The 26087-nt window shown below is 39.0% G+C and overlaps 1 protein-coding gene across 3 annotated transcripts in view; it reads right to left on the bottom strand.

The window, feature by feature from the left end:
• LOC137185691 (chloride channel protein 2-like) overlaps positions 1-26087 on the bottom strand; it is a 161569-nt gene that overhangs the window by 71106 nt on the left and 64376 nt on the right. For all 3 annotated transcript variants that reach the window (XM_067593993.1, XM_067593995.1, XM_067593994.1), the window contains 4 exons: positions 10875-11006; positions 8264-8392; positions 4210-4343; positions 2795-2872 (listed from right to left, as the gene is read on the bottom strand). In XM_067593993.1, coding sequence (XP_067450094.1) covers positions 2795-2872; positions 4210-4343; positions 8264-8392; positions 10875-11006 — 473 coding nt within the window. The remainder of the gene's footprint in view (positions 1-2794; positions 2873-4209; positions 4344-8263; positions 8393-10874; positions 11007-26087) is intronic.

Below are 26087 nucleotides of genomic sequence, written 5' to 3'. Positions count from 1 at the left end.
TCAGAAACAAAATATACATTCTACAATATAATTAAAGTGACTGGATTATCTTGATATTAACGTGGTTTATGCTTGATCAACTGACATTTTAAATGACATCTGGTCCAGCCTTTTTCAAACAATGACATTACTCACGTGTGTGTGTAAGCTCATCTTTCTTTTGAAAAAGTACAGCACACTATCTAAAAGCACACTGAAACAAAAGCTGTTTTCCACAGCCCACGGGCTACATTAGCATACTGTACTTGAAACTCTGGAGAGGGACACTTCACACACTCACACACGCACGCTCTCAGCATTAATATGTTATAAAATGCAGCACAACACTCTAGAGGGAGGGGAGAGAGGGTTACTGGATACAATGAGGATGATGATTACACTATATGACCAAAAGTATGCTTTTTTTTTATTTACACTCTTGTTCTGCAGCTATTTTTCAAGCTTTGGGCTCACTATGCAACCCAGTTACTACTACAAGTCACCTTTGCATCAACATTTTTGCCATTACAGTGAATTGCATAACTTTTGAAATTTAAGGCCATAATGTGGATGCAGCGTAGGGACCTTGGGGCTTTGGCACCAACCCTCTCCTCTGTCTCAGTGCCCTCTATACTCCCTTCAAACACTCCCATCTTCTCACCAGTTCATCCCCCAAGAGAGGTGCTCTCATCTTCAGAAAAGAGAGAGATGAGAGTCAAGAATTCCTTCCTTCAGCTAAAGGACTCCTTTCCCAACGGACGGAGAAGATGGAGAAGAAGAAAAAGGAGGAGGAGAAGGAGGAGAAGATGAAGAAGAAAAAAATGATTTTGCCTTCTCTTTCTCCTGCTCCATCGGCATCTTTTCCCTCCCGCTTTTTTTTCGATCTTTTCTCTTCCCCTACTGAAAATTTCATCTCTCTCTCTGCGTCTCTCTCTGGGCAAAATTGGTTTTGAAGGTGAAAAAGATGTAATTGGTTCACAAATAACAGAGCGATTGAACATTTATAAAATGGGTTATCACTGGTTGTTGACTTTACATGGGATGAAAGTAATTCACTCATAAGGAAAAAAAAAGAGAAAAAAATACATTATATTTGCATTCTGTGTCTGTGCACACTCACTTTTTCCACTTTTTTTAGCTGAACAAATAAAGAGGGACAAATTTCTTTTCTGTCTGCTGTGACAGTCAAATATTGAGGCATCAACAGACCAGACAGAAAAAAAAAATACTGAGTTTAAAAAATGATAAAAGCAGTATCAGACTGCAGCCTTATTGGAAATTATTTCTCATTTATCGTCTCTGTTCTTCCTCTCTTTTATCTTCTCTCCTACACTCCACCTGCAGCCAGTCTCTTTAACTGCTTCTTCTTATTTTTCCCTTTCATTCTCTCTCAAAAACAGTCAGCCTCTTTCTCCCTCTCATTCCAGCTCTCTTAATATCCCCTTTCCCTGCCTTTTTCTCTTACATGATCCTCCTGTGAGGGCTGTTTGACAAGATTTTCTGGCTGTTAAAGTGATCCATTTTTGATGATTAAGAAACTGATGTTAACCGTTTTGAGTAAAAGCGTTGACAAAATGTCTAAGAGGCTCATGACTGCAATCTCACAGTCACTGGCTAGAGTGGCTAGAGACTGTGAAGTGCATGTGAGGACATCTGTTCACAAACGTACAGCTCTAAATACAAGCTGTCACTGTCTCAGACTGATCCAACCATATTCAGAGGTGGACATCTGAGTCAGACGGTCACATGACTGAGCAGCCACTTTCCTGTTTTATACCTATAACTACAGTATATATACTGTATAATTCTATACAATACATTCACATGTCCGATCTCAGCTCCATCCAGGCTTTCTATCCTTTTCTCAAATTCCAGTTTTCTGGAATTTCATAAATACATAAATTCATAAAAAGCAATATGGGGTTGAGTGGTAACCATACAAAACCTTTTTTCTTGTCTTTGCAATGTTCTGTTTCATTGTACTGTTTCTGTCTCATCTTGATACCTTATGTTGTCTTTTTGCACTTGATGTTGTCTGCCATATTTGAACTGCTTAAACGTTAAATGTAGCATCATTGGTTCCAGAGAAATAAAATGTCATCCCTACTGTATACTTGTATGTGAATGGGTTGACAAAAACAATTTTGACTTTACTTGACATATACTTTTGATATTTTGTACAATATTGCCTGTATACTTAGCAGTTTGAATTTAAAACTTCAGGTGAATAACTATTTATTTGGGCTTTTTTTGGTACTTACCAAAATGTGTCTGTAACATGTCAATTACTAAAAGTTTTCTTTCTGATATTTTTTCCAATTTCAGTAAAATAAAAATGGCTTCTGTAGAAAAACATGTTTATATACTTCTAAGCAAGTTATAGTTTTGATATCTACAGTGAAAGTCAGGTATTACCTTAGTACTAACATGCTATGCACTATTTTGGTAACATGTTAACATGGAGAATAGAAGCCAGTGATTGACAATATACTTGTTTTGGACCAGAAACATGCTGTATAATGCTTTGCAGATACTACCAGCAATATGTCTGCTGTTTGTATGCAAGACTTAAGGGTCAGAGAAGAAGGTAGATGATATATGTCTATGTGTATGAAGTGTAATATAAAATAAAAGAAGAAAAAGAACAAAATAATACATTTTTCAATCTAGACATTTTTGTAGAACTGGTCTTTGCTTTCACACTAGTAAAGCAGTGTGAATTCATTTGAGCAGTTAGGGAAAGTGGAAAAAGACAGTGTGAATATAAACACGCAAAGAAGAACACAGTGACAGAAGAACAGAGAGGAAGACTTACCTCATAGATTCCTCCAAACAGAGACATGAACTTGCTGAGGAGGGCAGCACACAAACTGGCGATGTGTACAAACGGACCCTGACAGGACGAAAAGAAAACACATAAAACAAGTGCAAATGCTGCAAGCTAAGAAGCACTCTAGCCTTGTATTTGCTGTATGTCATAAGATAACGCACATTCTTTGGAAACACATCAGCAACAACAGAGTGTGCAGCGAATATTAAAATTCAGGGTATGAAGTTCAAAGTGGAACTAACGGGATTAAAAGTGAGAGCGTCAGAAAAGTGATGCTGAAGTTAAAAGGAAGTGAGAGGCCTGCGCTGAATCCAAACTGAAGATGCTGCCGTGTATGTGTGTGTGTGTGTGTGTGTGTGTGTGTGTGTGTGTGTGTGTGTGTGTGTGTGTGTGAGGAAAGAGAATATTTTCTTGTGAGTATGTCTTCAGGCTAGACAGTCTTTTGGGGGATGCCACACTTACCTGAAACTGTTTTTACTGCACTACATTACTGTACATATACACACACATATACACAAACTAGTCTATAAGACATAAACAACATCTGCATAGTTAGGCTGAGGTTCCCAAAATCTCCATCAAAGCATTTTTTTCCCTCCCTCATGGTTTACAAAAGGCCTTCAGCACTTTCTCCACAACTTCCTTCTTTCTTTCCTCATTTTTTTCCTCATTCTCCGGGTTTCACACTCATTGCTCTGGACCTGAACCCGAGCATATCAGCCCGCGTTGTGCCATTTATGAATCATTTGTAATTCATGCTGCAGGGATGTAGGGACCTGGAATGTGAATGAGTAGGGGACGGATATGTTTCCCAGGGAAGTTCATGTATTGTTGCCTGTTATTTCTGAATATATGCAGTGATTCCAGACACGATACAGCTGCCGTAAAGTCTGAATTACCTACTCTCACAAGCTGCTCACTTCACTTTGACCTACATTGCTTTATGATGACTGATAATAGTTTGAATTTAAAGCTGCAGACAGCTGGTACTCTGCGCTGATATCAAAGGTTTATTTTGGAGATTCAAACCTTGCCTCCATGGTGCCAGTGCGAGTTCTACATGAGTTATTTTATCACAATGGTTTAATGCTGTAAATCACTGAAACTGTGTTATCAAACTTTTGCATGTGGGTCAGCTCTGCAGTTTTGCTTGCACTGCATTAATTTCCTCTCTTGAAACTTCTTCCAGCAGCTTGCTTTTTTTTTTCTTCTGTGAGTCTATGAGTCACATATCGATTGATAAATTTGTCAAGATAGTCGTGTGTGAGCATCACATGCTGTCTCAGCATACTCCATCATCAAGTGGCTCCACTTGGACACATACAAAAAGGCATTTAGGTACAGTAGGAAATGCAGATTTTGTGTGTGTGTGTGTGTGTGTGTGTGTGTGTATGTGTTACCTCCTTGCCCAGGGGCATGCCACTGCCCAGAGCACAGGTGAGGCCGATGACTTTAGCCACAAACGTTTTGAAGGTGAGGTATTCCTTCAACACCACTCCTCGCAGGATGGTCTTCATCTCTGGAATACCTGAACCTGTAGAGGAGCACAGCGAGCGCTTACAAGCAAACCCAACACACCCCACATCTGAACTTTAAGCAGAATCACAATCACATCTTTGTCATAGCTCTAAGATCAAGCTCACATCTGCTTGAAAAACATGTCACACATTACAGAATATGAGCAAGTTTCAAGCTATGTATTCACGATGTGTATGAATAACTACTGAAAAAAATAGCATCCCAGGCTGCCACAGCTTTTTTGAGTTAAACTTCAATATAAGTTAATGTCTTTCTGATTTGAGAATAAATAAAGTTTGGACAGAGATGGATTATATGTCAGATCACATCTTCTTCTAGTTAACACCTCCTAGAAAGTAACACATAATTGCTTCATCTAAACACAGCTGAAAGACAATGTTATTGCTGAGCAAATTGTGTTTTATGATGGTAGTAATAAAAAGACTACAGAGACAAATTATATAATAAAACATACAAATGACTGCACATTACTATATATTATAGACAGAAATATGTGCAACCAAAATATCAACTGACACTGTTCTTGGATTTATTTCACTCTCACATATGGCTGGAATCCACGGACACTGATTTCAAAGAACTATACATTTGCATTGCACATGGATAACTAGCTGCAGCTCTTTGGATCTGATTTTAATATCAGATCATTTCTCTCTGACTGAGAGGATTACAAGGATAACTCCCAAAGCTACAGCCTTTTTAGTATAAATGTCCTTTTTGTTACTATCCTTCCACTGCAGCTCAACATGAGGAAATTTTGTACTAAAAAGACAGCAGCTTTGGAAGACACACACTTGATTTGACTTATTTGAACAGCAGAAGCCTCATACTAGTCTCAGATGAACTTTTAAATACATTTTTGCTTGTTGTCCCCCACATTATGAAGGGGATCTTTTAATAGCCAGTATGAAGAGAGAGAATGATTACAGCAAGAAAAAGCTTTTTCAGTGCTCATATGGGCACTTCACTGTTGTTTTATGACAGACTAGATTTTTGCAGAATTTTACAGAAAACTCTTTTTCTTAACTGAAATGGTACTGCTAGACAAAGTCATTTCTTTATAATTTCTTTAAATGTTTTGATGGCCTTAAGATTCACAATTTAAAGCTGGAGTGCAAGACTTTTGTCTCCCCCTTCTGACAGTGAGAGTAATTACAAAAACACGTGCTTATGTCGCTACTGTTGCGGCTTACGGTGAATAAACTGTTCTGAGTGTCACACAACCCCTGTGAGACGACTCGTTTCAGAATTTGATCCATTCAGTCCACTAATATTTGGAAAGTCTAGAAGAGCCGCATGATTACATTATTTTATCCCCATTCAAGTTAGCAGAGAGCTAACTGGAAGTTAGCCGCTCGGCCAGGTGGAGGTTTCTGGTGTGCATGCCCTTAGAGCATGTGCAGTATGCATTCATCCAGCAGCGCGGGAATGTCAAACCTGACACCAGATTTAAAAACTCTGTATACTGTGAAATATAGAATGATTTACTTGGCGGTGATAGGCTTAATCAGCATTGTGTGAACTCTTTTGGCGAGGGCTTAAATGTAACAGATGTTCATTTATATGTAACAGTTCAGCGCTGCAGGTTTAATGCGTCTTGGATTTTTTTACCATGTTCCGTCTTGCAGCTTGCATGGAGGATGTGCTAATTCCACTACAGACCAAGACTCGTTATGTTTGATCTTACATGCTCATATGTGAACAGCTGATGTATTTGCTGTTCATTGCTGCCTCTGATATATCAATTTATGATGTAATATGTGTTGACTTTTAAGATGCGAGAGAATTTCAGATGCAGCAGGAGTTGCAGGATCTTTTCCACAGCAGATTCAGCTTCTTTTCCATAGTAAGCGGATGAAAGAGGATTGCTGTTTCGAGCTCACACAACACATGAAAACCATGATTCAGTGAGGTGAAGAGTGGAAGGGAAAAGCAGGTGTGTCTCGCTGATAGAAGAAGGTATCTCAGATTCTCAGGGGCACACGTGTCTCTTTAACATCTGTTAGTGAGAGTGACAGTGAGGGCTATGCTATACCTGCTGCAGAAATTACTTCAGACAAGTATGAATGCACCTGAACGAAGTACTGCAATGAATTCAGACAAACCCAAACTGACTTCTAGAGTCTCTGTAGCTTTGAATTTTATAGCACTTGTGGAGGAATTCTCTCCTTCAGCATCTCTGTTGTCTGATACTAAAGCAGAGGAGACCCCTGGGGAAGACGCCAGGCCTTTGGAGAGGAGAATTACAAAGTGTTACAATGGTGTTACACTCTAGCAACTATTTGCACACAGGAGTTCAGTGTGTTTAGGGAGTTCATTACAGTACAGAGGGGCATTATCAGTGCAGTAGTATTCATACTTAAGCAACAGAAAAAGCTATCAGGGTTTAATTCCAATTCATAATTTTTCAGATAGCTAGAAAATGACTTGAATAGTTGCAGAAATCTTCAATCTTAAGAGTTATTATTCTGGCCTTTACACATGCTTTTTAGTATCTTTAACAGTTAAGCTCATGTTAAAGGGAAGCCTCTCTGTTGGTAGACTCAGATGTCAGGAGAGGATCTGACATCTGAGTCTACCCACATCTGACAGATCCATCCTTCAGGCTGATATTTGTTCCAGACAATGATGTTAATCAATGAAGTTTGGCAGTAAATTCTGCTGAGCTCCATTCTGGTATTATTGTTTCATCTTAGTTGTCTTTGTGCTGTTATAAGGCTGTTGCAGTGTCACACAATTGGATCAAAAGTCACTGTATGCCCATATGTATAACAAAGGAAAATATGAATCAGCAGATTTTAAAACAGTATGTTTTCTTTTGATGTTAATATTGCCTCTGAAAATACAATCAGTATCATAATGTGTGCCCTATTTAATTTTAATATAATTAATATGCCCAGTGGAGGTGGGATGTCGAGGCTTTTTGGCACAGTCTGTGTGGGGGATGTTTATCACTCTAGGGGGGACAGGGCTGACAAGGAGAACAGCAGTGCAGAAGATCATTGCGGCTGCAGAGCAAGTGTCCTGTCGGGTGCGGATGAGGTTAGAGAGTGGTAGCTGGAGACCCACCACCGACACACAGTGACTAATCACCACTGCAGACCCCCATTTTGAGAGTGTACCGAGCGAGGGGTCGAAACACTTGAGGACAGATGGCCTCGGCTGAGGATGACAGTGATGTAGCAGTTTAACACCTGATCCTGCTACAACATCTATATATATATATAAAGAGTTATTTGTATGAAAAGGCTGTTGAACTGCAGGATTCATGAAGGTATACTGTTTTTTTACTTTCTGTAAAACTGTGAATGCAAATATTGGAAATACTTGTGGATCAGCTTTCAGTTCAACCTGTAACTTTATGTACAGTATTTATATAGTTGGGTTTGATAGTATTTTATTATATATAAAATCAGGATTGAATCCATTTATCAAATCTGAATACTTTACATCAAGTACATTCAGAGCATATTTGTTGTTCTGGCAGTCTAGATAAAGTTAGGGCTGAATGTACAATTATTTTCACTGTTGCTTAATCTATTAATAATTAATAATTATTGTTGCTGTTAATCAATTAGTATACTAAATATATAGATATTGAAAAAGGCTCCCAAATCCCAGTCCAAACCCAAAGATATTCAATTTACAATGATGTTAAACAGTGAAAAGCATAAAATGTTGACTTTTGAGAAGCTGGAATCAGATAATGTTTGTCAATGTTTCTGTCTGACGAACGATTACTTTTCTGTCGATTGTCTAATCATTTAATCAACTTTTTGTTCAGCACCGATGTAATGTACACAATACAGTGTAGTGTAATATGATTCTATTATCTGTGTTGAAGTGTTTTGTGCTTTATGATGTTGTTTATCTATATGCACTTCATGCATCTTCTGTTATGTGTGTTCATCGTACCAACAGCCTGCGGGGCGAGGATCTGGGTGAAGCCGGCAGAAAAGGTGATGAGGACCACAGGATAGGTGACCCAGGCCAGATACTGCAGGAACACGTTACTGTCCAGACCACCGTACATCCACTTCTGTGCTGTGGACACACACACACACACACACACACGCACACACAGAGACATGTAAACCACAATCAGGTGTATCAACAAACAGAAAAATATGCAGTATTTCAAGTCAAGTGTGGATATATACAGTATACCAGTCACAACATAGAGCTTTATACACCATGTAAGAGATAACAACTGCAGCAAATATGCTGTAAGGACAAACTTTTGTACACACACACACACACATACAGTGTTCATCCTGGAGAGCTGACATAAACCATTTCAAGACAGGACATATGTGTGTAGTTGTGTGTGTGTGTATGTGTGTGTATCTCCTAAGGACAGGTGGTTAGCCATGTTTTGTATCCAATTAAAAGAACTGTAAACCATAACTACAACTGACAGTAGGCTAGCTTCTCCTTGTGAGCAAAACACACACACACAAACACTCACACTCACATTCACCTCCTTAAAAATCCATTTGAATTAGAGTCGGTCCCAGAAGGTTTTAGATCAGCTCTCACAATTTCCTTCAGTCGTTTTGAGATCTTTACTTTCCTCTTCAGATAAATCCTTGCTCACATCATCTCCTCACTCAGTTTTTTTCCACTCCACCTTGTACATGGTTGGTGTTCTAAAACTAACATGATAGATACCATGAGGTGCTTACCATCAATACCATCCATCCCTGCTGTGATCCACCTTGAATCTCTATTTCTGTCTTCAATACCAACATCTCTCCATTCCTCTCTCTTCTCTATCCTGTCCCCGAGTGTCCCCCTTTCAGTCACACAGCTATCTTTCTGCCTGTCCTCAGTCCTATCATCCCTTTCTTCCACCCCTTTAATAACCTTTTCAGTCACCACAGGCAACACGTTGTTATCCTCTGCACTAATTTCTAATGCTCGTCCCCCAGGGCTCAATTCTCAGTGCAATCTCTCTCTATTTACACACTCCTCTTGGGCAAGATCATTCAAAAATATTCCATTTAATTGCAATGTTATACAGATGACACGATAAAGCTCTGTTAACAGAGTTTAACTGCACGCATGCAATAAAAAATGCTGGACAGTTCATAATTTTCTCCAGCTGAATGAAATTACATCTGAGATACCTGCACCTCTTTCCACTGATTCTACTGATATTATCAGCCAAAATCCCTGTGACATGTCCTACTATGTTGAGCTCTTTATCAAAAACATTACTGGCTTCTACCAGTTAAAATACTTATTTTTTCTCTGGTTCTAATTTGGTTAGTTACACTTTTATTTCTATCTATCTCAAGTATTTCACACTATACTGGTATAAGTCTTTTCTCCCTCGTCCCTGACAAGCCCATGTACTCCCAACTACTCCTGTCATTTATACTGTAAAGGTACATACAAAATCTTCCTGTTTGTCTACAGAGCCTCATGTTGTCTTAATTAATCTAGGCCCTTTAGAGTCACTGTTATAGTCAAGTCAAGTCAGTTTTATTTATATAACGCCAAAACACAACAGATCTCTCGTTCGTTAAAAAAAATAAAATCATACTTTAAAGTTATTCCTTAAGATTTTCTTTAAATCAAACTCCATTTTTGATACTATTTAAAGTCAGCATTAACCATCCAGTGTATTTACATTCAGTAGTTACCTCTTCATATAGAAGATCTTATTATTAGTGGCGGGTCTGCCATTTGTCATTGTTTGGCTGCACTGTAAACAGATACACCAGTTTCTCTTGTGTTGTATTTCTGACAAACAAGCTGCTGAAGAAGTGTTTGCTGTAGTATTAAACTACACTTGGTGTTACCACAGTAACCACAGGTGTTGCCAAATCAACCAGGACTGAAATGTCAAAGATTACAACTTGAACAGAAACTCAGCATTTATTGTTGTTGTCTCTGAGCTCTGACATCAGTACCATGACAGTAACCAATAAAATCCTTATTTTTCAGGCTATAAATTTACTTTCTTAGCATTTGTAGGTAAAATTGTCATGTGTAATGCATGATTAACTCGTGTTGAACAGATTTGAGATATGACACTCTTCTAGTGTAGAGTTACATGACCACAGCTGTTTTTCGGGGGTGAACTGTATGTTCCCAATGGTCACAGCTGTGACCAAAACTCAAAAACACCTTTTCACTGACTTTTCCATTTAATCCTTACAGAAAAGAATAAGATCCTGGTTTTATTTTATATATTATATCTTTAAAGCTCTTTGAAAGAAGCCTATTTTGTGTGAAAGCACTTTATGAATAAGATTGACCCTTGCATCTTTTTACATTATTCCCCATTCTCCATCCTTCTATCGCTTCCTCCCTATCTGGATGCATCCCACGCATGTATTCTCCACAAATTCTGGTTTCTATCATGTTGTTTCTAAAAATCCATCCTTTACCCTTAAATCACCTTTATTTGCCTGCCACTTATATGAGTACACTGCTCATGCGCCAACTTGTAGGTACAAAACCCAATCCCTCCACCTTTCCTTCTGTCTATCCCTCCCTCCCTCTCTCCATGCCTCACCTTGTAGGCAGATGGCGATGCAGAAGTCCACCACCCAGCTGACCAGAGCCATGAGGAGTCCCAGCAGGATGAGGAAGATCCAGTCCTCCCCGACCCGCGAGATCAGGAATTTCTGACAGCGAACCGTGCAGACTACGGGGAGGGCAGGAAGGAAGCATAACATGTTAAGACTACAAGAACACATGCTAGACTTACATTACCCAGCAGCTGAAGAGAAATTGGCACCGAAAATGCAAACGGTATTTAATGTATTAGCCAATTAGATTATCTCTTGGCAACATCCTGGAAGCCAATAACAGTATCTGTGTTTCCATCCAGCAGCAAGCAGATTTTGGTTGAGTTTTTGAAATACTGGCCAACAGCAAACATGTCATCTGCTGACAAACGATCTACTCAGTTCTAAATAGTGTTATCACCTTCTTTTGGAAAGTAGTGAATGAGTGAGTCAATACATCTTTAAAATAGTGAGGTGCATAAATTTCCCCTAACTTTTATGGGTGGTGTCAGATACGTAATAGATGGATGAACAAAGAGATCGATCGGAAGTGAACACATATAGACACCACCCGAAGAGAATGAAAACAAAGTAACTGTTGGTTTGAAGAAGCTCAGTAATGTGTTTGACACTTTCTGTTTACGGATGAGTAATTTCCTGTAAGATTCCTGGAAAGAACTATGATCAATACAAATTAGAGGGGAAATAGAGACGACGTTCAGAAACACTTATATGTGCTGTGTATAAAAGCTGTTGTTGATTTTCAAAAGGAAGTTGGTTGAACGAATGGCTTCATTTAAACCCAAGTAAATATTCATTCATTATTTATCAACTGATTATTTGTTTCTTCATAAATGTTGAATTGTAATCTTGTTTGTAGACACATTTCACATTTGCATGTTAGTTTACTGTTGGGCACTGAATAAAAGATGAAGTGACATTAGAAATTAATTGGAAGAGCACCACAGTCTCAGTTTTCCCTATAATTAGTATCCAAAAGTAGATTAATGTACATTAATTAATTAGTACATTAATTAAAGTACATCAAGGAACACTACTTTGAATTTAACGGTTGCATGTGAGTTCTGTCTAGAAAATTATAACAAACTATATAGTGTTATATAAGTGTTAAGGCAATTGGTAATGTACCCTGCAATCATGAAAGAAACACACTAACAGGAGAACCACAACACACTCTTAGGGAAGGCTACTAGAGCTGCAATTAACAATTATTTTCATTATTGATCAATCTGTTGATTATTTTCTCAATTAATCGATTAGTTGTTTAGTCTATAAAGTGTCAGAAAATGGAGAAAGTTCATATATATATATATATATATATATATATATAGTCATGGAAGACTAAAGAAACTAAAAACTGATTTACATTTTAGAAGCTGGAATCAGGGAATTTGGACATTTTCTTGTTAAAAAATGACTCAAAACAATTATCAAAATATTTGCCAATTAATTTAATAGTTGACAACTAATCGATTAATCGACTAATCATTGCAGCTCTAGTTGGTTCACCCAAATTACTCACTAAGCTTTAGTGGTATCTAGCTATGCAGAGAGTTTTGTTTTATTTGCACAGTTTTCTTGTTGTGAAAAGTTCTCAAACGGTTTCATTTCTTACGAGAAAGTAATTCCACTGAATACTGATCACACTGAGGTCCAGTGATTATCCAGAATGACAGGGACATCATTTCTGGAGATGTAAACTGCTGATGAATTTTTTTTAAATCATATTTTTTCAATGCTTTAAGCACCACAAGCCAATGACTTTTACCTCGACTCTACCGAGGCTGAGGCAGAAATCTGACAGAAACAGATATCTCAAAGCCGAAACACATAAAACCAGTGCCATTAGGGAGGTAAGAGAGAAAATATGCTTTTTTGTAATTTGGCTGAATTGACCCTTTATATCACAAACTCCTTGCAGACATCTAGGAAATGATTCTACATTTTTTAATTTTTAATAAAAGCTGGGAAGCCAAATGCCAGGAAGTTTTGTAATATTTGTTACATTTAACAGTGCCAACTGTGTTCAGCAGAGGATACAACAAAACAACTGTGTTATGACACAAAATGAAAGACTGCCAAAGTTATTTTGTGTTAAGACTATATTACATAAAATGCAGTGGTACAAGAGGCTGAAGACAAACTGGACTAAACTGATCTACTACACTGATCAATGTATATTAAATGCACGGCAAAGAAGTCACGGCAAACGAAGGCGCTACAAAGCAAAACACAAAATGTACACACATATATATACACACACACACACACACAAACACACTGTGTATGAAGCACAGTCAGATCTGCTATACTCACCTCTAAGCAACAGGAAACTCAGAGTCACGGCTAATGTGCTGTATAACACTTGGTGCGAGACATGCATACACAGTTACTAATTAGGACTAATTGCTGGAACAAAACATTAGTTTGATGGTGACTCATTAGGATGTGCATGCACACGCTATAATTCATAATGCCTCTCGTTCACACCATATTTTTCCTCTCCACCTCCTCTTCTCTCTTTTTTTTTTCTCCTCTCCTCCTCTCTTCCAGGCCTGTCCTCATTTCCCTTTTCTCCTCTGCAGGGAAATGACACTTAGGAGCAGTGGGGTGCCCCTCTAATGACACTCTCAACACACACACAGACACTCTTTATGTTTCTTGCTCCCAGTTTCCCCTTTTAATCTACAGCATGTAGAACAAATGTTTATGTAACACTCAGACTACTTTTATTGTCTCGGTTTACTTTTTCCCCCCCGTTTCAAATGTACCCAATAAAATCCATCCACACTTTTTTGTATATTATGTGGAATATTTTCTTCAGGGAGAACAAGACGACCAAAAAGTCACATTCTGTTCACATAGTAGGTGGTTCATCTGTTGTTTTTGATGAATTGTTCCTTTAAGTCAAATAATGTGGCAAAAAAAGATTGAAGATCACAATCTTCTTTTGAATCCTCCCTCACCAAACAACCATCCCTCCACTTTACCTTCACAGTTGTTGAAAAGCAAGAACTGAACCGATAGCAAGATATCATTATACAAACATATAGTACACAGAGAGTAAAACTGCTGTGTACCACCAGACTGTGTTATCACATCTTCAATAAACACCAAAATCCCATAACTGACCTCATCCTGTCTACTCTTACCAGTACTCTGTGTTGAGTTATTGATGATGTGATTGCTACTACATAATAGCCGATCACATTAGAAAAGCAGTAGGGCTGGGCAATATATCAATATTATATCAATATCATGATATGAGACAAGCTTTTCCTGGTTTTAAAGGCTGAATTACAGTAACGTGATGTCGTTTTCTGAACTCAGACTGTTCTAGCTGTTCTATTATTGGCCTTTACCCATTTAATCATTATATCCATATTACTGATGATTACTTATCATAAATCTCATGGTGTACAAATTTTGTGAAAGCACCAATAGTCATCCCTACACTATTGTTGCAATATTGATATTGAGGTATTTGGTCAAAATATTGTGATATCTGATTTTGTCCATATCACCCAGCACTAAAAAGCAGTGTAATGTTCAGTGTCCTGTGCTATTTTTAGACAGATTTTGACTAAGTTTTAGATATTCTGATATCTGTCTCAAAACATATTAACAGCATGATTGTCACAGTGTCTGTCAATCATGCTGTACATATACCATATTATTTTAATTAATTGCAGTAGCTAATGAGAAAATTGCAAAAAAAAAAAACATACCATCTTATCAATTACTTTATCTTTTCTTTATCATTTACATGTAGAGCTGAAGTAGAGTTTTCTTTTGCTCTTGTTTCAGATGATGTGAATGTCCTACTGTCACTCAACACAGCGTATGCTAAAGTGTTAGCATGGAGCACCAGAGCCGAGGGTTCACCAGACACACGTGGAGAATGTTTATGTTCACATCACTCAGTGGGAAACGGTATCAAACCTCTTAAAAAAACATCTCAGAAGTGAAAAATCAACACTTAAGCGTAAAAAAAAACAAATACAAAGTCGAGGCGAGACTGACACCTCTGTTTGACTGACAGACAGAGAGGAGAGAGAAGGAGACAGAAAGCGAGAGAGAGGGCAGGAGGTGAATGATAAAATGCTGCAGGGACGGGAAGGAAGGGAAAAAAAAAATGCAGACACACACACTTCCACGCCAACACACATACACGCACACGTTCCCCAATCAACACCTTCAGGAGCTGTCTAACACACACACACACACACACACACACACACGCTGGCAAAAGCTGTGCCGAAACACATCCACAGACACCAAGCCCACAATGATTCGCTTTTGCTTTCCATCACTCCACAGACTGCTATGTAGCAATTCTGAGAAACAGGCTTCATATATGTGTATATTTAGATTTATGTGTTTGATCATGTGTGTGTGTGTGTGTGCGTCATCTCACCCACGGGCCGTCTGTGCTCTTGGACCCCTTCTGTCATCCAGACACTAGTCAATGTAAATGAGCATTAGTGTGTGTGTGTGTGTGTGTGTGTGTGTGTGTGTGTGTGCAGACATGATTTCTTTGTACTTCTTAACATGGAGTGTGTGCATGTGTGTGTGTGTGTGTGTGTGTGTGTGTGTGTGTGCATGTCTAGCAGCAAGTGTAATCTTGTCTTTTTGGAGATGTAATTTAGTTAGCTCTGTCTGTGCTGGTATTGCTTAATAGCTTTTTCTGCAGATACACACACACATACACACACATACACACACACAAACACACACACAGTGACCCTGCAGACTGGTTGCTGACTTTATTCTTCATGGCATGCAATAAGCAGCATGCTAGTTCCCAATCACTCTCATTGCCTTCTGACTCAGCCTCTGCACCACTCTCCCTCTCCATCCCTCCACTCCTTGATCCCATCATCCCTCGCTCCCTCCCTTCTTTTTCTTCTTCTGCCTTTCTGCTAATCACATTCAACCCCTGACTTTACCTCTCATCTCCTCCTCTCCCTCTCAGGCCTTATCTGCTGCCCTCCACTCCTCCTTTCCACACTTCTTTCTTTGCACCCTCACCTCTCTCTTTCTCCCTCTATCTGTTCTTTTCATTCTGGCTCGCCCCGCTTGCTCGCGCTCTCCTCTGCAAGACATAATGCTCACATACCTGCTGGGACTAATTTAGGTTGCCTTGGATACACAGTGCGTCTAGTTCCTTGGCCTGACATTAAGGATGTGTGTGTTTATTTTGGTTTGGGCGATGCATTTTTGAAGACTATCAGAGTATTAATAGCAATATTTCTGGATTGAAACTACTTATATCAGAAATTAAGTGCTGATAATAATTTAAAGGGGTACTCCAGCTATTTGATATTAAAGTTTCAGAAAACTTGGGGACTTGCAAGAGACAGATTTTTAAAACTTGAGGGTCAAAATTGTTGCAACAGAGGCCAAGATATCCTGACTATCAGTTCCTAATGGGGCAAACTCTGGATCCTACATTTCCCATAATGCAACTCAATTGTGTCTTTTTGATAGATCCATATCTGTCAAGCTCCACCTCCAAATGTGTAAGGCAGACTTCGATAAAATAAAATACTGTGGTGACATCAGAGCCACAGAGTCATTATACAACTGTATTTACAGGCCAAGTACTCTCCAAGACAAGTAAACTGAACTTGGATGTGTAAAAGGTTTTCTTTTAAGTATTCAGCGATTCTCTTAATTTTACTCTTCTCAGGGAGGGTTACAGAAAAATACATGAAACCTGGAAAGTGTCAGTGCCAAAAAACTAATTTTCTGCCCTTTGTCCTTTGAAATGACTTATTTGTGCTCTGAAATTTTGTACACCCACACCGATGTTTTCAACAACCTGGTTAATTAGACCTCTGCTCAGGTTGCGGTTGGGTGGAGCTATGCTGGGAATAGGAAAGATTCCCATGGTTACGACTAGCGAGTGTTGGTGTAGTGAAGGTTAAAAATATTGTGCTGTATATAACTCTATCCATTAAATTTGAGTTTCACCATTAGCACCAGAGTTTGGCTAACATTTGACATCCCTATTTGATAGATTTTCAGGTATTATGAAGTTGGATACAGAGGAGCTTTCAGAAAAGTCAGTTTCCCAGTTGTAATTACAGCATGACTTGGAAGTCAGTGTGAGTGATACTTACAAGTTGGAGTCTCATAATTATGCTAACTCCGAATGAATGCACTATTACATATGTTGTGACTACTCCCTATATTGTATACACTCAACAGTGAGCAGTAAATTAGGTTTTCAGACACTGACTAATCATCATTTTGCTTCATCTCTGACAGCTGTAGAGTCGCAGTAATTTCCCCATCTATAAAATGTGGTGCAGTGTAGGATTGTTGTGGGATTGTTAGTTGTTTATTTTTGCGGACATTATATAGTTGTACACACTTGAATTTGGACACTCAAAATGGTGAAGGCTAAATACAGCGGACTGTAAACAGGGAGTGATTTCGGTCACAACCATAATGTAGCCAGATGCTATGAACTAATAGCAATGAGTGTAAATTGTCTTGCCCAACAGGTGCAACAAAACTAAGGGTGAGGGAGATGTCAATCAAGCACAGTCTGTTCATTCCCACTCACTCCTGAGAAGAGGTCTAATCAGGCAACATAAGTGGAAACACCTGTGAGGGGGGATTATAGGTGTTTAGGGGCTTTACGGGACATCAAAGAAAGCACAATGTTGCACAATAAAATGCTTATTTTTAACCTGTTTCCCAAGATGTGCCTTTTTTTCCTAAACCAAACACAGGTAAGCAGAAATGACATTTCTGTGATTATACTGGTATATTGTCTGAAATACAGTCTAAAAAATGTATTTTTCTTGTATTTTTTCATATACATGGTTAAAAGAGTTAAGGATTGTGGAAATACCTTCAGAACAGTGATATGTTGTTGAATGACCTTCTGGGTTTTGACTGCATTGTAATAGTAATACTGGGGCTGGTGTGTGCAGCCAAAGCTAGCCATTATTGCTGAGACGTCCAGTGTAATATCACTAAATGTCTTGCATATACTAGTGAGAGTGCACAAGACCTCCTGATACCTACTGAACTAGAAATGATATTCCTACATACTAGCCTGAATTTTTTTAATAAGAATAGACCTTTTTCATGGATGGCATGTTGATATTTCCCAGTAGGAAAAGGGTTTCTCTGAGGCAATATCGATCATTTGTACATTAAATGTGTAATCAATCAAACCGCACCCTATCCATCATCTCAGAGGTAGATGAAACTAACAAACCAATGTGTATTTTTTAATAAAAGGAAAGTATCTGAAAACCAACATATCAGTCTAACTCTGCTGTGATTATGTTGAAAATGAGGGCAAGAGGTAGGCAGAGTGAACGCACACACACACACATCTTGGAGGAAAATCACTAGTGGTGCAGATTCCCTGCTACAGCTCCCACACAAAATCCAATTATTCAAATCACCCCCTCATTTGTTATGCAAGGTGACAGCTATATATGGGTGTAAAGGGTAAAGAAGCCTACCATTAATGCCTTAATTTTGCACAGTCATGCCAATGAGGCCTATCCCCATTTTGCGCGTGTATGTGCTCCCACATTCATTATGTGGCTTCATGCATAAGGGAGAGATTCAATTAGAAATGCCTGGTTGTGTTTAAGACCACCAGCTTAATTAGATCAGAACTAATATAGGCAAATCTGACTATTCAGCTCTTCTGCTTTTTAAACAGCAACTTTGAAAGATAGAGTGAGGCGAGATACAGTGTGTATAGTAAAGTATATACTGTATGTATATACAGTACAGAACAAAGGTTTTTAAAGGGTTATGCCACAAATGTTGGTATCAAAGTTAAATTAGTGTGAATACCTTTAAACTTTAATTTGTACTTACTTTTGTACTTAAAAGATGTTTCAATACCTGTTGTGGGTTTTAAATCATGATCTGTCTCCGTCAGAATATTATGCTCAGGAGCAGAAGTCTGGACAAACAGTGCCAACCATCTCATGTCTCACCATTACATCAGCTAAGTTAGGAACCAGCAGGCTGGTGTTTACACTGAAGCACAGCATAGTTTGAACATATTGTGTGAGTTAACCTATAACTTAGTTCGTATTATCAGGTTCCACCATACAAGTTGGCTACATTGTAGAGTATATAACATTCTTATTGACTATTTCCATTGTCAAACGGTTAGAGGAGACTAGAAACAGAGCCATAGAGATTTTTTTTTTCATTTAATTGTGAAATGTGAATTGTGAAAGACTATACTTAAAGTCTCCCTCAACTCAAAAATGTATTTCTCTTTCTGTTCCTCCAGTTGGATGTTTGATTTTCACTGTGCAGAATGATGTATGTGCAGAGTTTGACATTTGAAAGCTGTTTTCACATTCATCTGCTGAGGGATGAAAGTTTATCTGTGCTCACCTTAAATCTCAGTTTAAGGTGTGTACTTATGAGCATGATTTATGACATCACAACAATTTTGGAGGCAATCATGGTCCAATATGCAACTTAAACAAGTGTGATGTGCAAACCTGAAGCCTCCAGAGCACATACACTGAGAATGGATTTTACGGTGAAGTAGGAGACATCGTGTCCAGCAGTCAAACTTTTGAAATTAACAATATTTGCATATTTGTTGATTCTGTATTTTTGAGGGAAAAGGATGAGATCTAATTTTGAGGATTTTTAAGGATGTATTTGAACTTTTTTGTGGAAAAACCATATCAGACACAAATTATTAGTCGAAGCAGAGTTTTTTTAAATTTATCTTCAAACATGTCTGGAAGGGATCTTTAACATTTTTGGCACTGACATGCATTGCCCTTTACAGTTACTGTTATCTGAAACAGATAAGGGCATGAAAGTGATTTTATGGTACGTTCACATAGGATGGGAATTTCCACTGGCATCACATGATTGCTTGCAACAGAAATGTTTAGGTCTTGACTTCAGCAGAATCCACGATTAAAGTTTTCCAGACTGGCTTGATTTTGACAAATGTATAAGTGACACAGTAGGTCTCTTATTTTCTGTGATTATTTTTTTCACTCTCATATTAGCAAAAAGCTACACTGGATGAATTGTCACTCTGCAACAATGCTTTGAGCAGGTCAGCTAGCCAGCTGGAAAAAAGCCAATACAGTTTATTTAAAAGTCATATTTCTGCCATTGATTTCTGTCTGCAAAGTAGAGCAGGGTTAGATAAAAGTGTTGGAAAAGTTAGCACTAACAAGACGTACTGCAATTGGCCGAATTCGCATGCTAAAGTGGACCGAAGTCGAAATAAATGTGAAAGCTCTGTACAGATATATCTCGCCTTGTGAATCCACTGATCACTGCGATTCCATTGAATTTAACAGATTCCAGTTCAAAATTTTGCTGTCATGAAAGCTGGTCTGTCTTTTATACATAAATGGCTGATACTGTCTGCAGCTGCAGGTAAAAAGAAAGAAAGAGGCAGCACAGGAGAGAATTGAGGGAAGAGGAAGAAGATTAGGGCAAAAACTAACAAGACAAATTGGCCCCTTAAGACAAAAAAGAAACGTTGTTGTAGTAATGAAACCAACAACGCATCTGTAAATGTTTCCTCTGGTACTTAATATGGCAATCCCATTTCTCTCAGCACACTAACTGTAGCGTCTCCTTCTTGCTCTCCCCAGCCTGTCTCCCCTCCATTCAGTAATCTATCCATCTATCCCTCCTCTGCTCCTTCCTTCATGTTGATGTGTTCTCTATGCTAATGAGATGTAAAAGGAGGTGATGTTTATGTAAATGTGCTGTAACGGCGTCGGCGTCAGTCCCGGGCGAGCAGGCAAAGCGCCTCGTCTCGCACTCAATCACTCCATTCGCTCGTCGAGTAACGGTGGTTGTGACATCCGTCTTATGGCTGCAGTACAATGTCTGTTTAATGAGGTGTAATGGCATACACACACACACACACACACACACACACACACACACACACACACACACAGGCCAGCACAATCCACAAAGTTATTATGCAAAAACAGCCTTGGCATTCCTCTTTAATCGCTTGCGGAGAGAGTGTGATATATGTTTAATGTTTCTTAAGGGAGTAACACTAAAACCCATGAGCTCAACTCAGATATTTTTCTGCATTTCAAAGCAATGCAGGGTAAAGAAGAGAAATGTCATCAAATAGCATCAAGTGGACTTGTTATGAATGTTTCATAGCAATAATTTTTCCAAGAAGCAAATACGATTTCTGTTTTGGGTCAAAACTCTTAGCGAACAGGGACATTAATGAGCTGAACATCTGAGGCTAAAGTCTCAGTTTGAGGTTTCAGTTCAGCTCTCAGTTTATGTTACTTATGATTTTTTATTTTAATTTTTTGGGGTCTAGGTTTGGTGCCTCACTGCTGTGTGCTGTGACATCCTTTAGTTAAGATTCTGCTCGCCCAAATTAAGAAGTGGAGTAACATTACCAACGCAGATTCTTGATAGCTGTACAGCAGAATTAAACAGTTACCATCCATGCTTTGGCCTTCACAGTCACCAGATCTAAACCCAGTTGAACATCCTTTGGAGATTTGGCAGACAGCACTAGAAGAATGGCATTCATCCCTCCAGTAGAGTTCCACAGACTTGAAGAATCTATGAAAAGGAGCACTGAAGCTGTTCTGGAGGCTTTTGGTGACCAAGACCTTAATCAGATACTGTCAAGTTGCTCTCTTTTTCCCTTGTCTATAAAGCTTTACGAAGTTTTCACTCAGGTTGGAATGTTTTCAACTCACGCAGACCTGTCTTTGCCACCCCGCGGGAATTTTTGACTAATTGTGTCTTTCCATTGATTTGGTATATAATTGCACTTCCTCTAAAATTTGCTTTGCATTCTGTCTGAACACAAAGTCACAAGTCTTAGAATTTTGTCAACTTTGGACTGGATTCCAAGTGGAACCAAACTTTAAAAACACAAACATGCACACACTTGGACTTCAGGGGGTAGGCAACCATCAACTTGTTTTCATTTGTATCTACATCTAATGGTATAACATTACTCTAGCAAGACATATGGTCCCTGGTTAATTGTCTGGAATAGTCTTACTGCAGGATGTCATTATTTTACCTCCAAGCCTGAGCACCTCAGGCTTGGAAAACTTTACTTGAAACTTTTTGATCAATGGATCTTTTGATCTTCGACTGAACACACACACATCCAAAGATCAATACTATGGCCTTAATGTCATCTTTAATGAACGCATTAGGTCCTCAGGGCAACTGGATTTTTTTCTCTCTCTGTCCATGAAGTTACTCCTCCCTGTGTCTCATCAGAGCTTTGGAACCAACAGTGCCAGCCATCGGCACCTGACCTGGTTTCTACAAGCAAGACCCCGAACTTTGCTGTCATGGCAACCACCCCTTCTGAATCTAATGGTTTGGAATGAACCATTATGAGACAGGAGGTGAAAGTAGCCTTTTGGGTTTTTTCCATTAGAACTTTTGACTGAACCAAGTCAAACCATGCCACGTTGATTTGTGTTTCCATTACTAGTTTAAATGTGCTGAGTTGTGCTGAGTCACGCCCAAGATGCGCACGCCCAACCTGCCCCCAAGCGGACTGCGGTGACATCTTGCCAACCTTGGCCAACCCATGCCTTCTCCCCACTTCCCCTCCTCAAACAACCTGTGTTGTGAGACTCAACTCATGTCTGTGCTGGAGACCAGAAAGAGGGAGCCGCTTTTAAAAGTCTCTGTGTGTTCAGCACTCAATACTTTTGGAGCTCCAAACTAAATCTTTGAGGTTTTAAGTTTAGTTTCTTTCCTGAATTGCTGTAATTGTACTTTCAGATTCCTGCTTTATTTTACCGTTTCATTCTTGATTGCTTTCAGCGTGTATCTGAGCCACATTAAGTTACTGCTGATGAAAACACATTTCCTGCTGCTGCGCCATATCAAAAGCTTTCGACTGACAAACTAACAGAAGGCTTTTATTGTGAAGAAGTTATAGGAAATGAAATGTGTTTATCGCTGAGTTAGCAGAGCTTTGTTAGCGATACTATTAGTGTTTAAGTTACTGCTGATGAAAACCCAACATTTCCTGCTTTTTCTGTTTCATATTAAAAGTTTTTTTAAATAACATGTCTTTATCCACCGTTTTGCAGCCGCTCCTTTAACCACTAGTCACAGCCATGATGTATACAGCCTGCTGCTTTTTAAACGTCATCAATTTTGAAGATGAAAAGACTGGTTAAATAATTGACAAAATATTGATAAATTAATTGTTATAGTTGCAGCACTATTTTGATTTGATAAGAGTCTACTGGTGCAGATAGAGCTCACTAATAAAGATCACTGTTTTCCAGAAAGAGTCCAGGAATCTGACCCCTAACGCAGATGATCAAAAAGTAGTGCAGTTTGTAAAGAAGCTAAAGGTTTGGAGGATTTCAGAACAGCTTAAGTTTCATAGGTAATGAAAACCTTTGGTTCATCTGCTATGGTGGCAAATTCATAGCCCCTTAAACCTCTTACTCTCATAATAAGAAAAATAAATCATAAACTACCACTATAATAAAACCTGGAGTTAGAATGTTGTAATAACTGTAAATATTTTTATTGTTTATGAACAGTAGTAATGAATGCAAGTTTGCTTGTGAACAGTAAGTAAACGAAGTTTAAGTGTTGTAAAGCAGCACAGGTTTTTAGATGCATCATCAAATGAAGATGCGTTTACTTGATATTTAAAAATGTCTCCAAGTGGGACTAACGTTTGGAATAATGATCAGACACCTCTGTTTCATGATTCTCAGTGCAACAACAGTCAAACACTGGTGATGATGACAACGAACGAAATTAGCTCTGCATCGACACTGAAGCAGAGATGATGTGATTGAGAAAGCAGCGGCATGATTTCTCCACTGGCAACACACACTACGGACACACAGACACGTGCACAGAGTCAAGACAGCCAGATGGTGCCACTGATGATGACAATAACAGTCCATCAATACAAGTATGAGTGAGTGAGTGAGTTTGTGTGTGTGTGATTTAACCCATTATGATCTAAGGCCCTCCAGGGTGCAATTTGCAGGGTTATTTTTATCCCCGGTGGGAACAAAATTTATCCTCCTCATAGTGATTTATGCCGCTTCATCCATAGCCCATATAAAATATCTAAAATAAAAATAAGCTACAGGCTAAAAAATCTAAGTAAAGCGCTGCAACATGATGGACCAGGGGTTGCCTCCTTCCCTGCTCAGAGATTTGCAGAGATGTGAGTAAAAGAGGGACGACCCCTCCACAGGAAAGTCTAAAAAGAAGACAGAAGTCTGTCATCACATCACAGACTGTTTTCTTACTACACATTACTGTGGTGTATTTATTTGTATGATGAAAGCACATTGCACTATTGCATGTTGTGATTATTTTCTATTCAGTATTGAAGTTTGCTGCATATAGAGCTGGAATAAACAGTGACTTTCAAGAATGACATTAAGTGTATTGGCATGTCTGGCCGAGTGGTGCTATCCACAGTACTGAAAGGAGTGTCAGGAGATTTCATTCTGGCATGTTAAATCAGCATTGTCGAACATTTCCCCCCTCTGATTTTTTCACAAATTGCACCCTGGCGCCCTCTAAAAAAAAAACATTTTAAAACATAAGGCATTTTTTGAAAACAACCTTGTAAAATCTGAGGCTAAGATGGGCTAAAAAACAAACAAAAAAAAACACATCCCAAATTGTATTTCACCTTCCCCATGTGTATTTCGGCGAATCACGATGCTTTTCATCGGTCACCTGTCTTGAAAACGATGACATCATCTAAAACACACTCATGTCGCATCGGGCTCTAAAGGAAGAAGCGCGCAAATGTTGCATCCGGTCTTAATGTGTTAAATGCGCTGGGAGAATGTGTTTCTTTCTCTCAGTGTGGGTGTGTGTGTGTGTGTTTAGCCTGATCACACAGGGGAGAGGTAAGTCGTTTCATTTCCTGGATGAAAGCCTGATGAACCAAAAGCCGAGGGACCTTTTGCTACAGTAACTGTCTGTATTGCTTCTCTCTCATCTACCTCTCTCATTCTACCTCCATTTATTTTATCCATCCGGTCCCCAGACCTTTGCCATCAACTCCCCCTCCATCTCTTTCTTTTATTTCTTTACCTCCTTATGACTTCCATCCTCCCCCTTCCTACGTTAACTTTTCTACCTCCCTCTCCTTCAAATCCTCCTTCCACTTCTGCTCTTGGTCCATTCATTCCTTCTTCTCTCTCTCGCTCTCTCTCACCCCCATCTCTGCTGTTGCAGAGTCAGCGCTTCCGCTCTGCAGTGTTTTGCAGACACACAAGTGCACTGATTTACACTTTTATACCCTGATACACATGGAGCAACCAATTTCAGAGCATTTCCATTGCACATACCTTTGCAATTCTTCAAACTGACAGACACACACACACACACATAGTATATTCATATATGTACTGTCCATATAAGGTGTTATAGCATTCATACATATGGAAATGCAAAATTAAAGCAGAAACACCATCAATCTTCTGGCTTTGTATAAGAGAAACAAAACGTAGTTGTGCGCAAATGCACAATCTCTCTCTCGCACACACACACACAAACACACTGCACACAGTTGTGTGTGTGTGTGTGTGTGTGTGTGTGTGTGTGTGTGTGTGTGTGGCCATGGAACATTTGTCTGTTCTTAAGCAGCAGAAAGAAAAGGAGACATTGATCATCATGGTTGTCTGCAGCTTGCACCGACTAATCAGAGCCATTCATCTCCCCTATCTCACACACACACGCACACACACACACACACACACACACACACAACTAAACTATGTTCAGAGCTCTTTATTACTTTCCATTAAGGCTCGAGGCTAGCTATAATAAGGCCAGGCTGCGGGAGTTAGTCTTTTTTGGCGCAGAGACGCACAGCAGAACGGGAATAACATGCACACAGATATTTTTCATGTTGGATGTTGATTAATATGAAGCCACGAGGTAAGAGAGTGTGTGTGTGTGTGTCTTTGCAAACTGCAGGCTAGTGCTTTTATTTTTCCCTCTTTCTCTGCCTTCAGAGACACACACACACGCACACTCACACTCCCACACGGAGGGAATCTGCAGATAACAACCATGTGATTTTATCAAATTGTTGACGGTATTAATACGTCGCACAGCATTTGGGGAAGGAACATTTCTCAAGCACTTGATTAAGTTGCAGCAACACTTAATGACCACTTATTAAAGATTAATGATGG

This window comes from Thunnus thynnus, chromosome 7 (genome assembly GCF_963924715.1).
Source record: "Thunnus thynnus chromosome 7, fThuThy2.1, whole genome shotgun sequence".
Classification (NCBI taxonomy): Eukaryota; Metazoa; Chordata; class Actinopteri; order Scombriformes; family Scombridae; genus Thunnus; species Thunnus thynnus.
The sequence above is the reverse complement of the archived record's forward strand: the minus strand, read 5'-3'. Positions and strand labels throughout refer to the sequence as shown.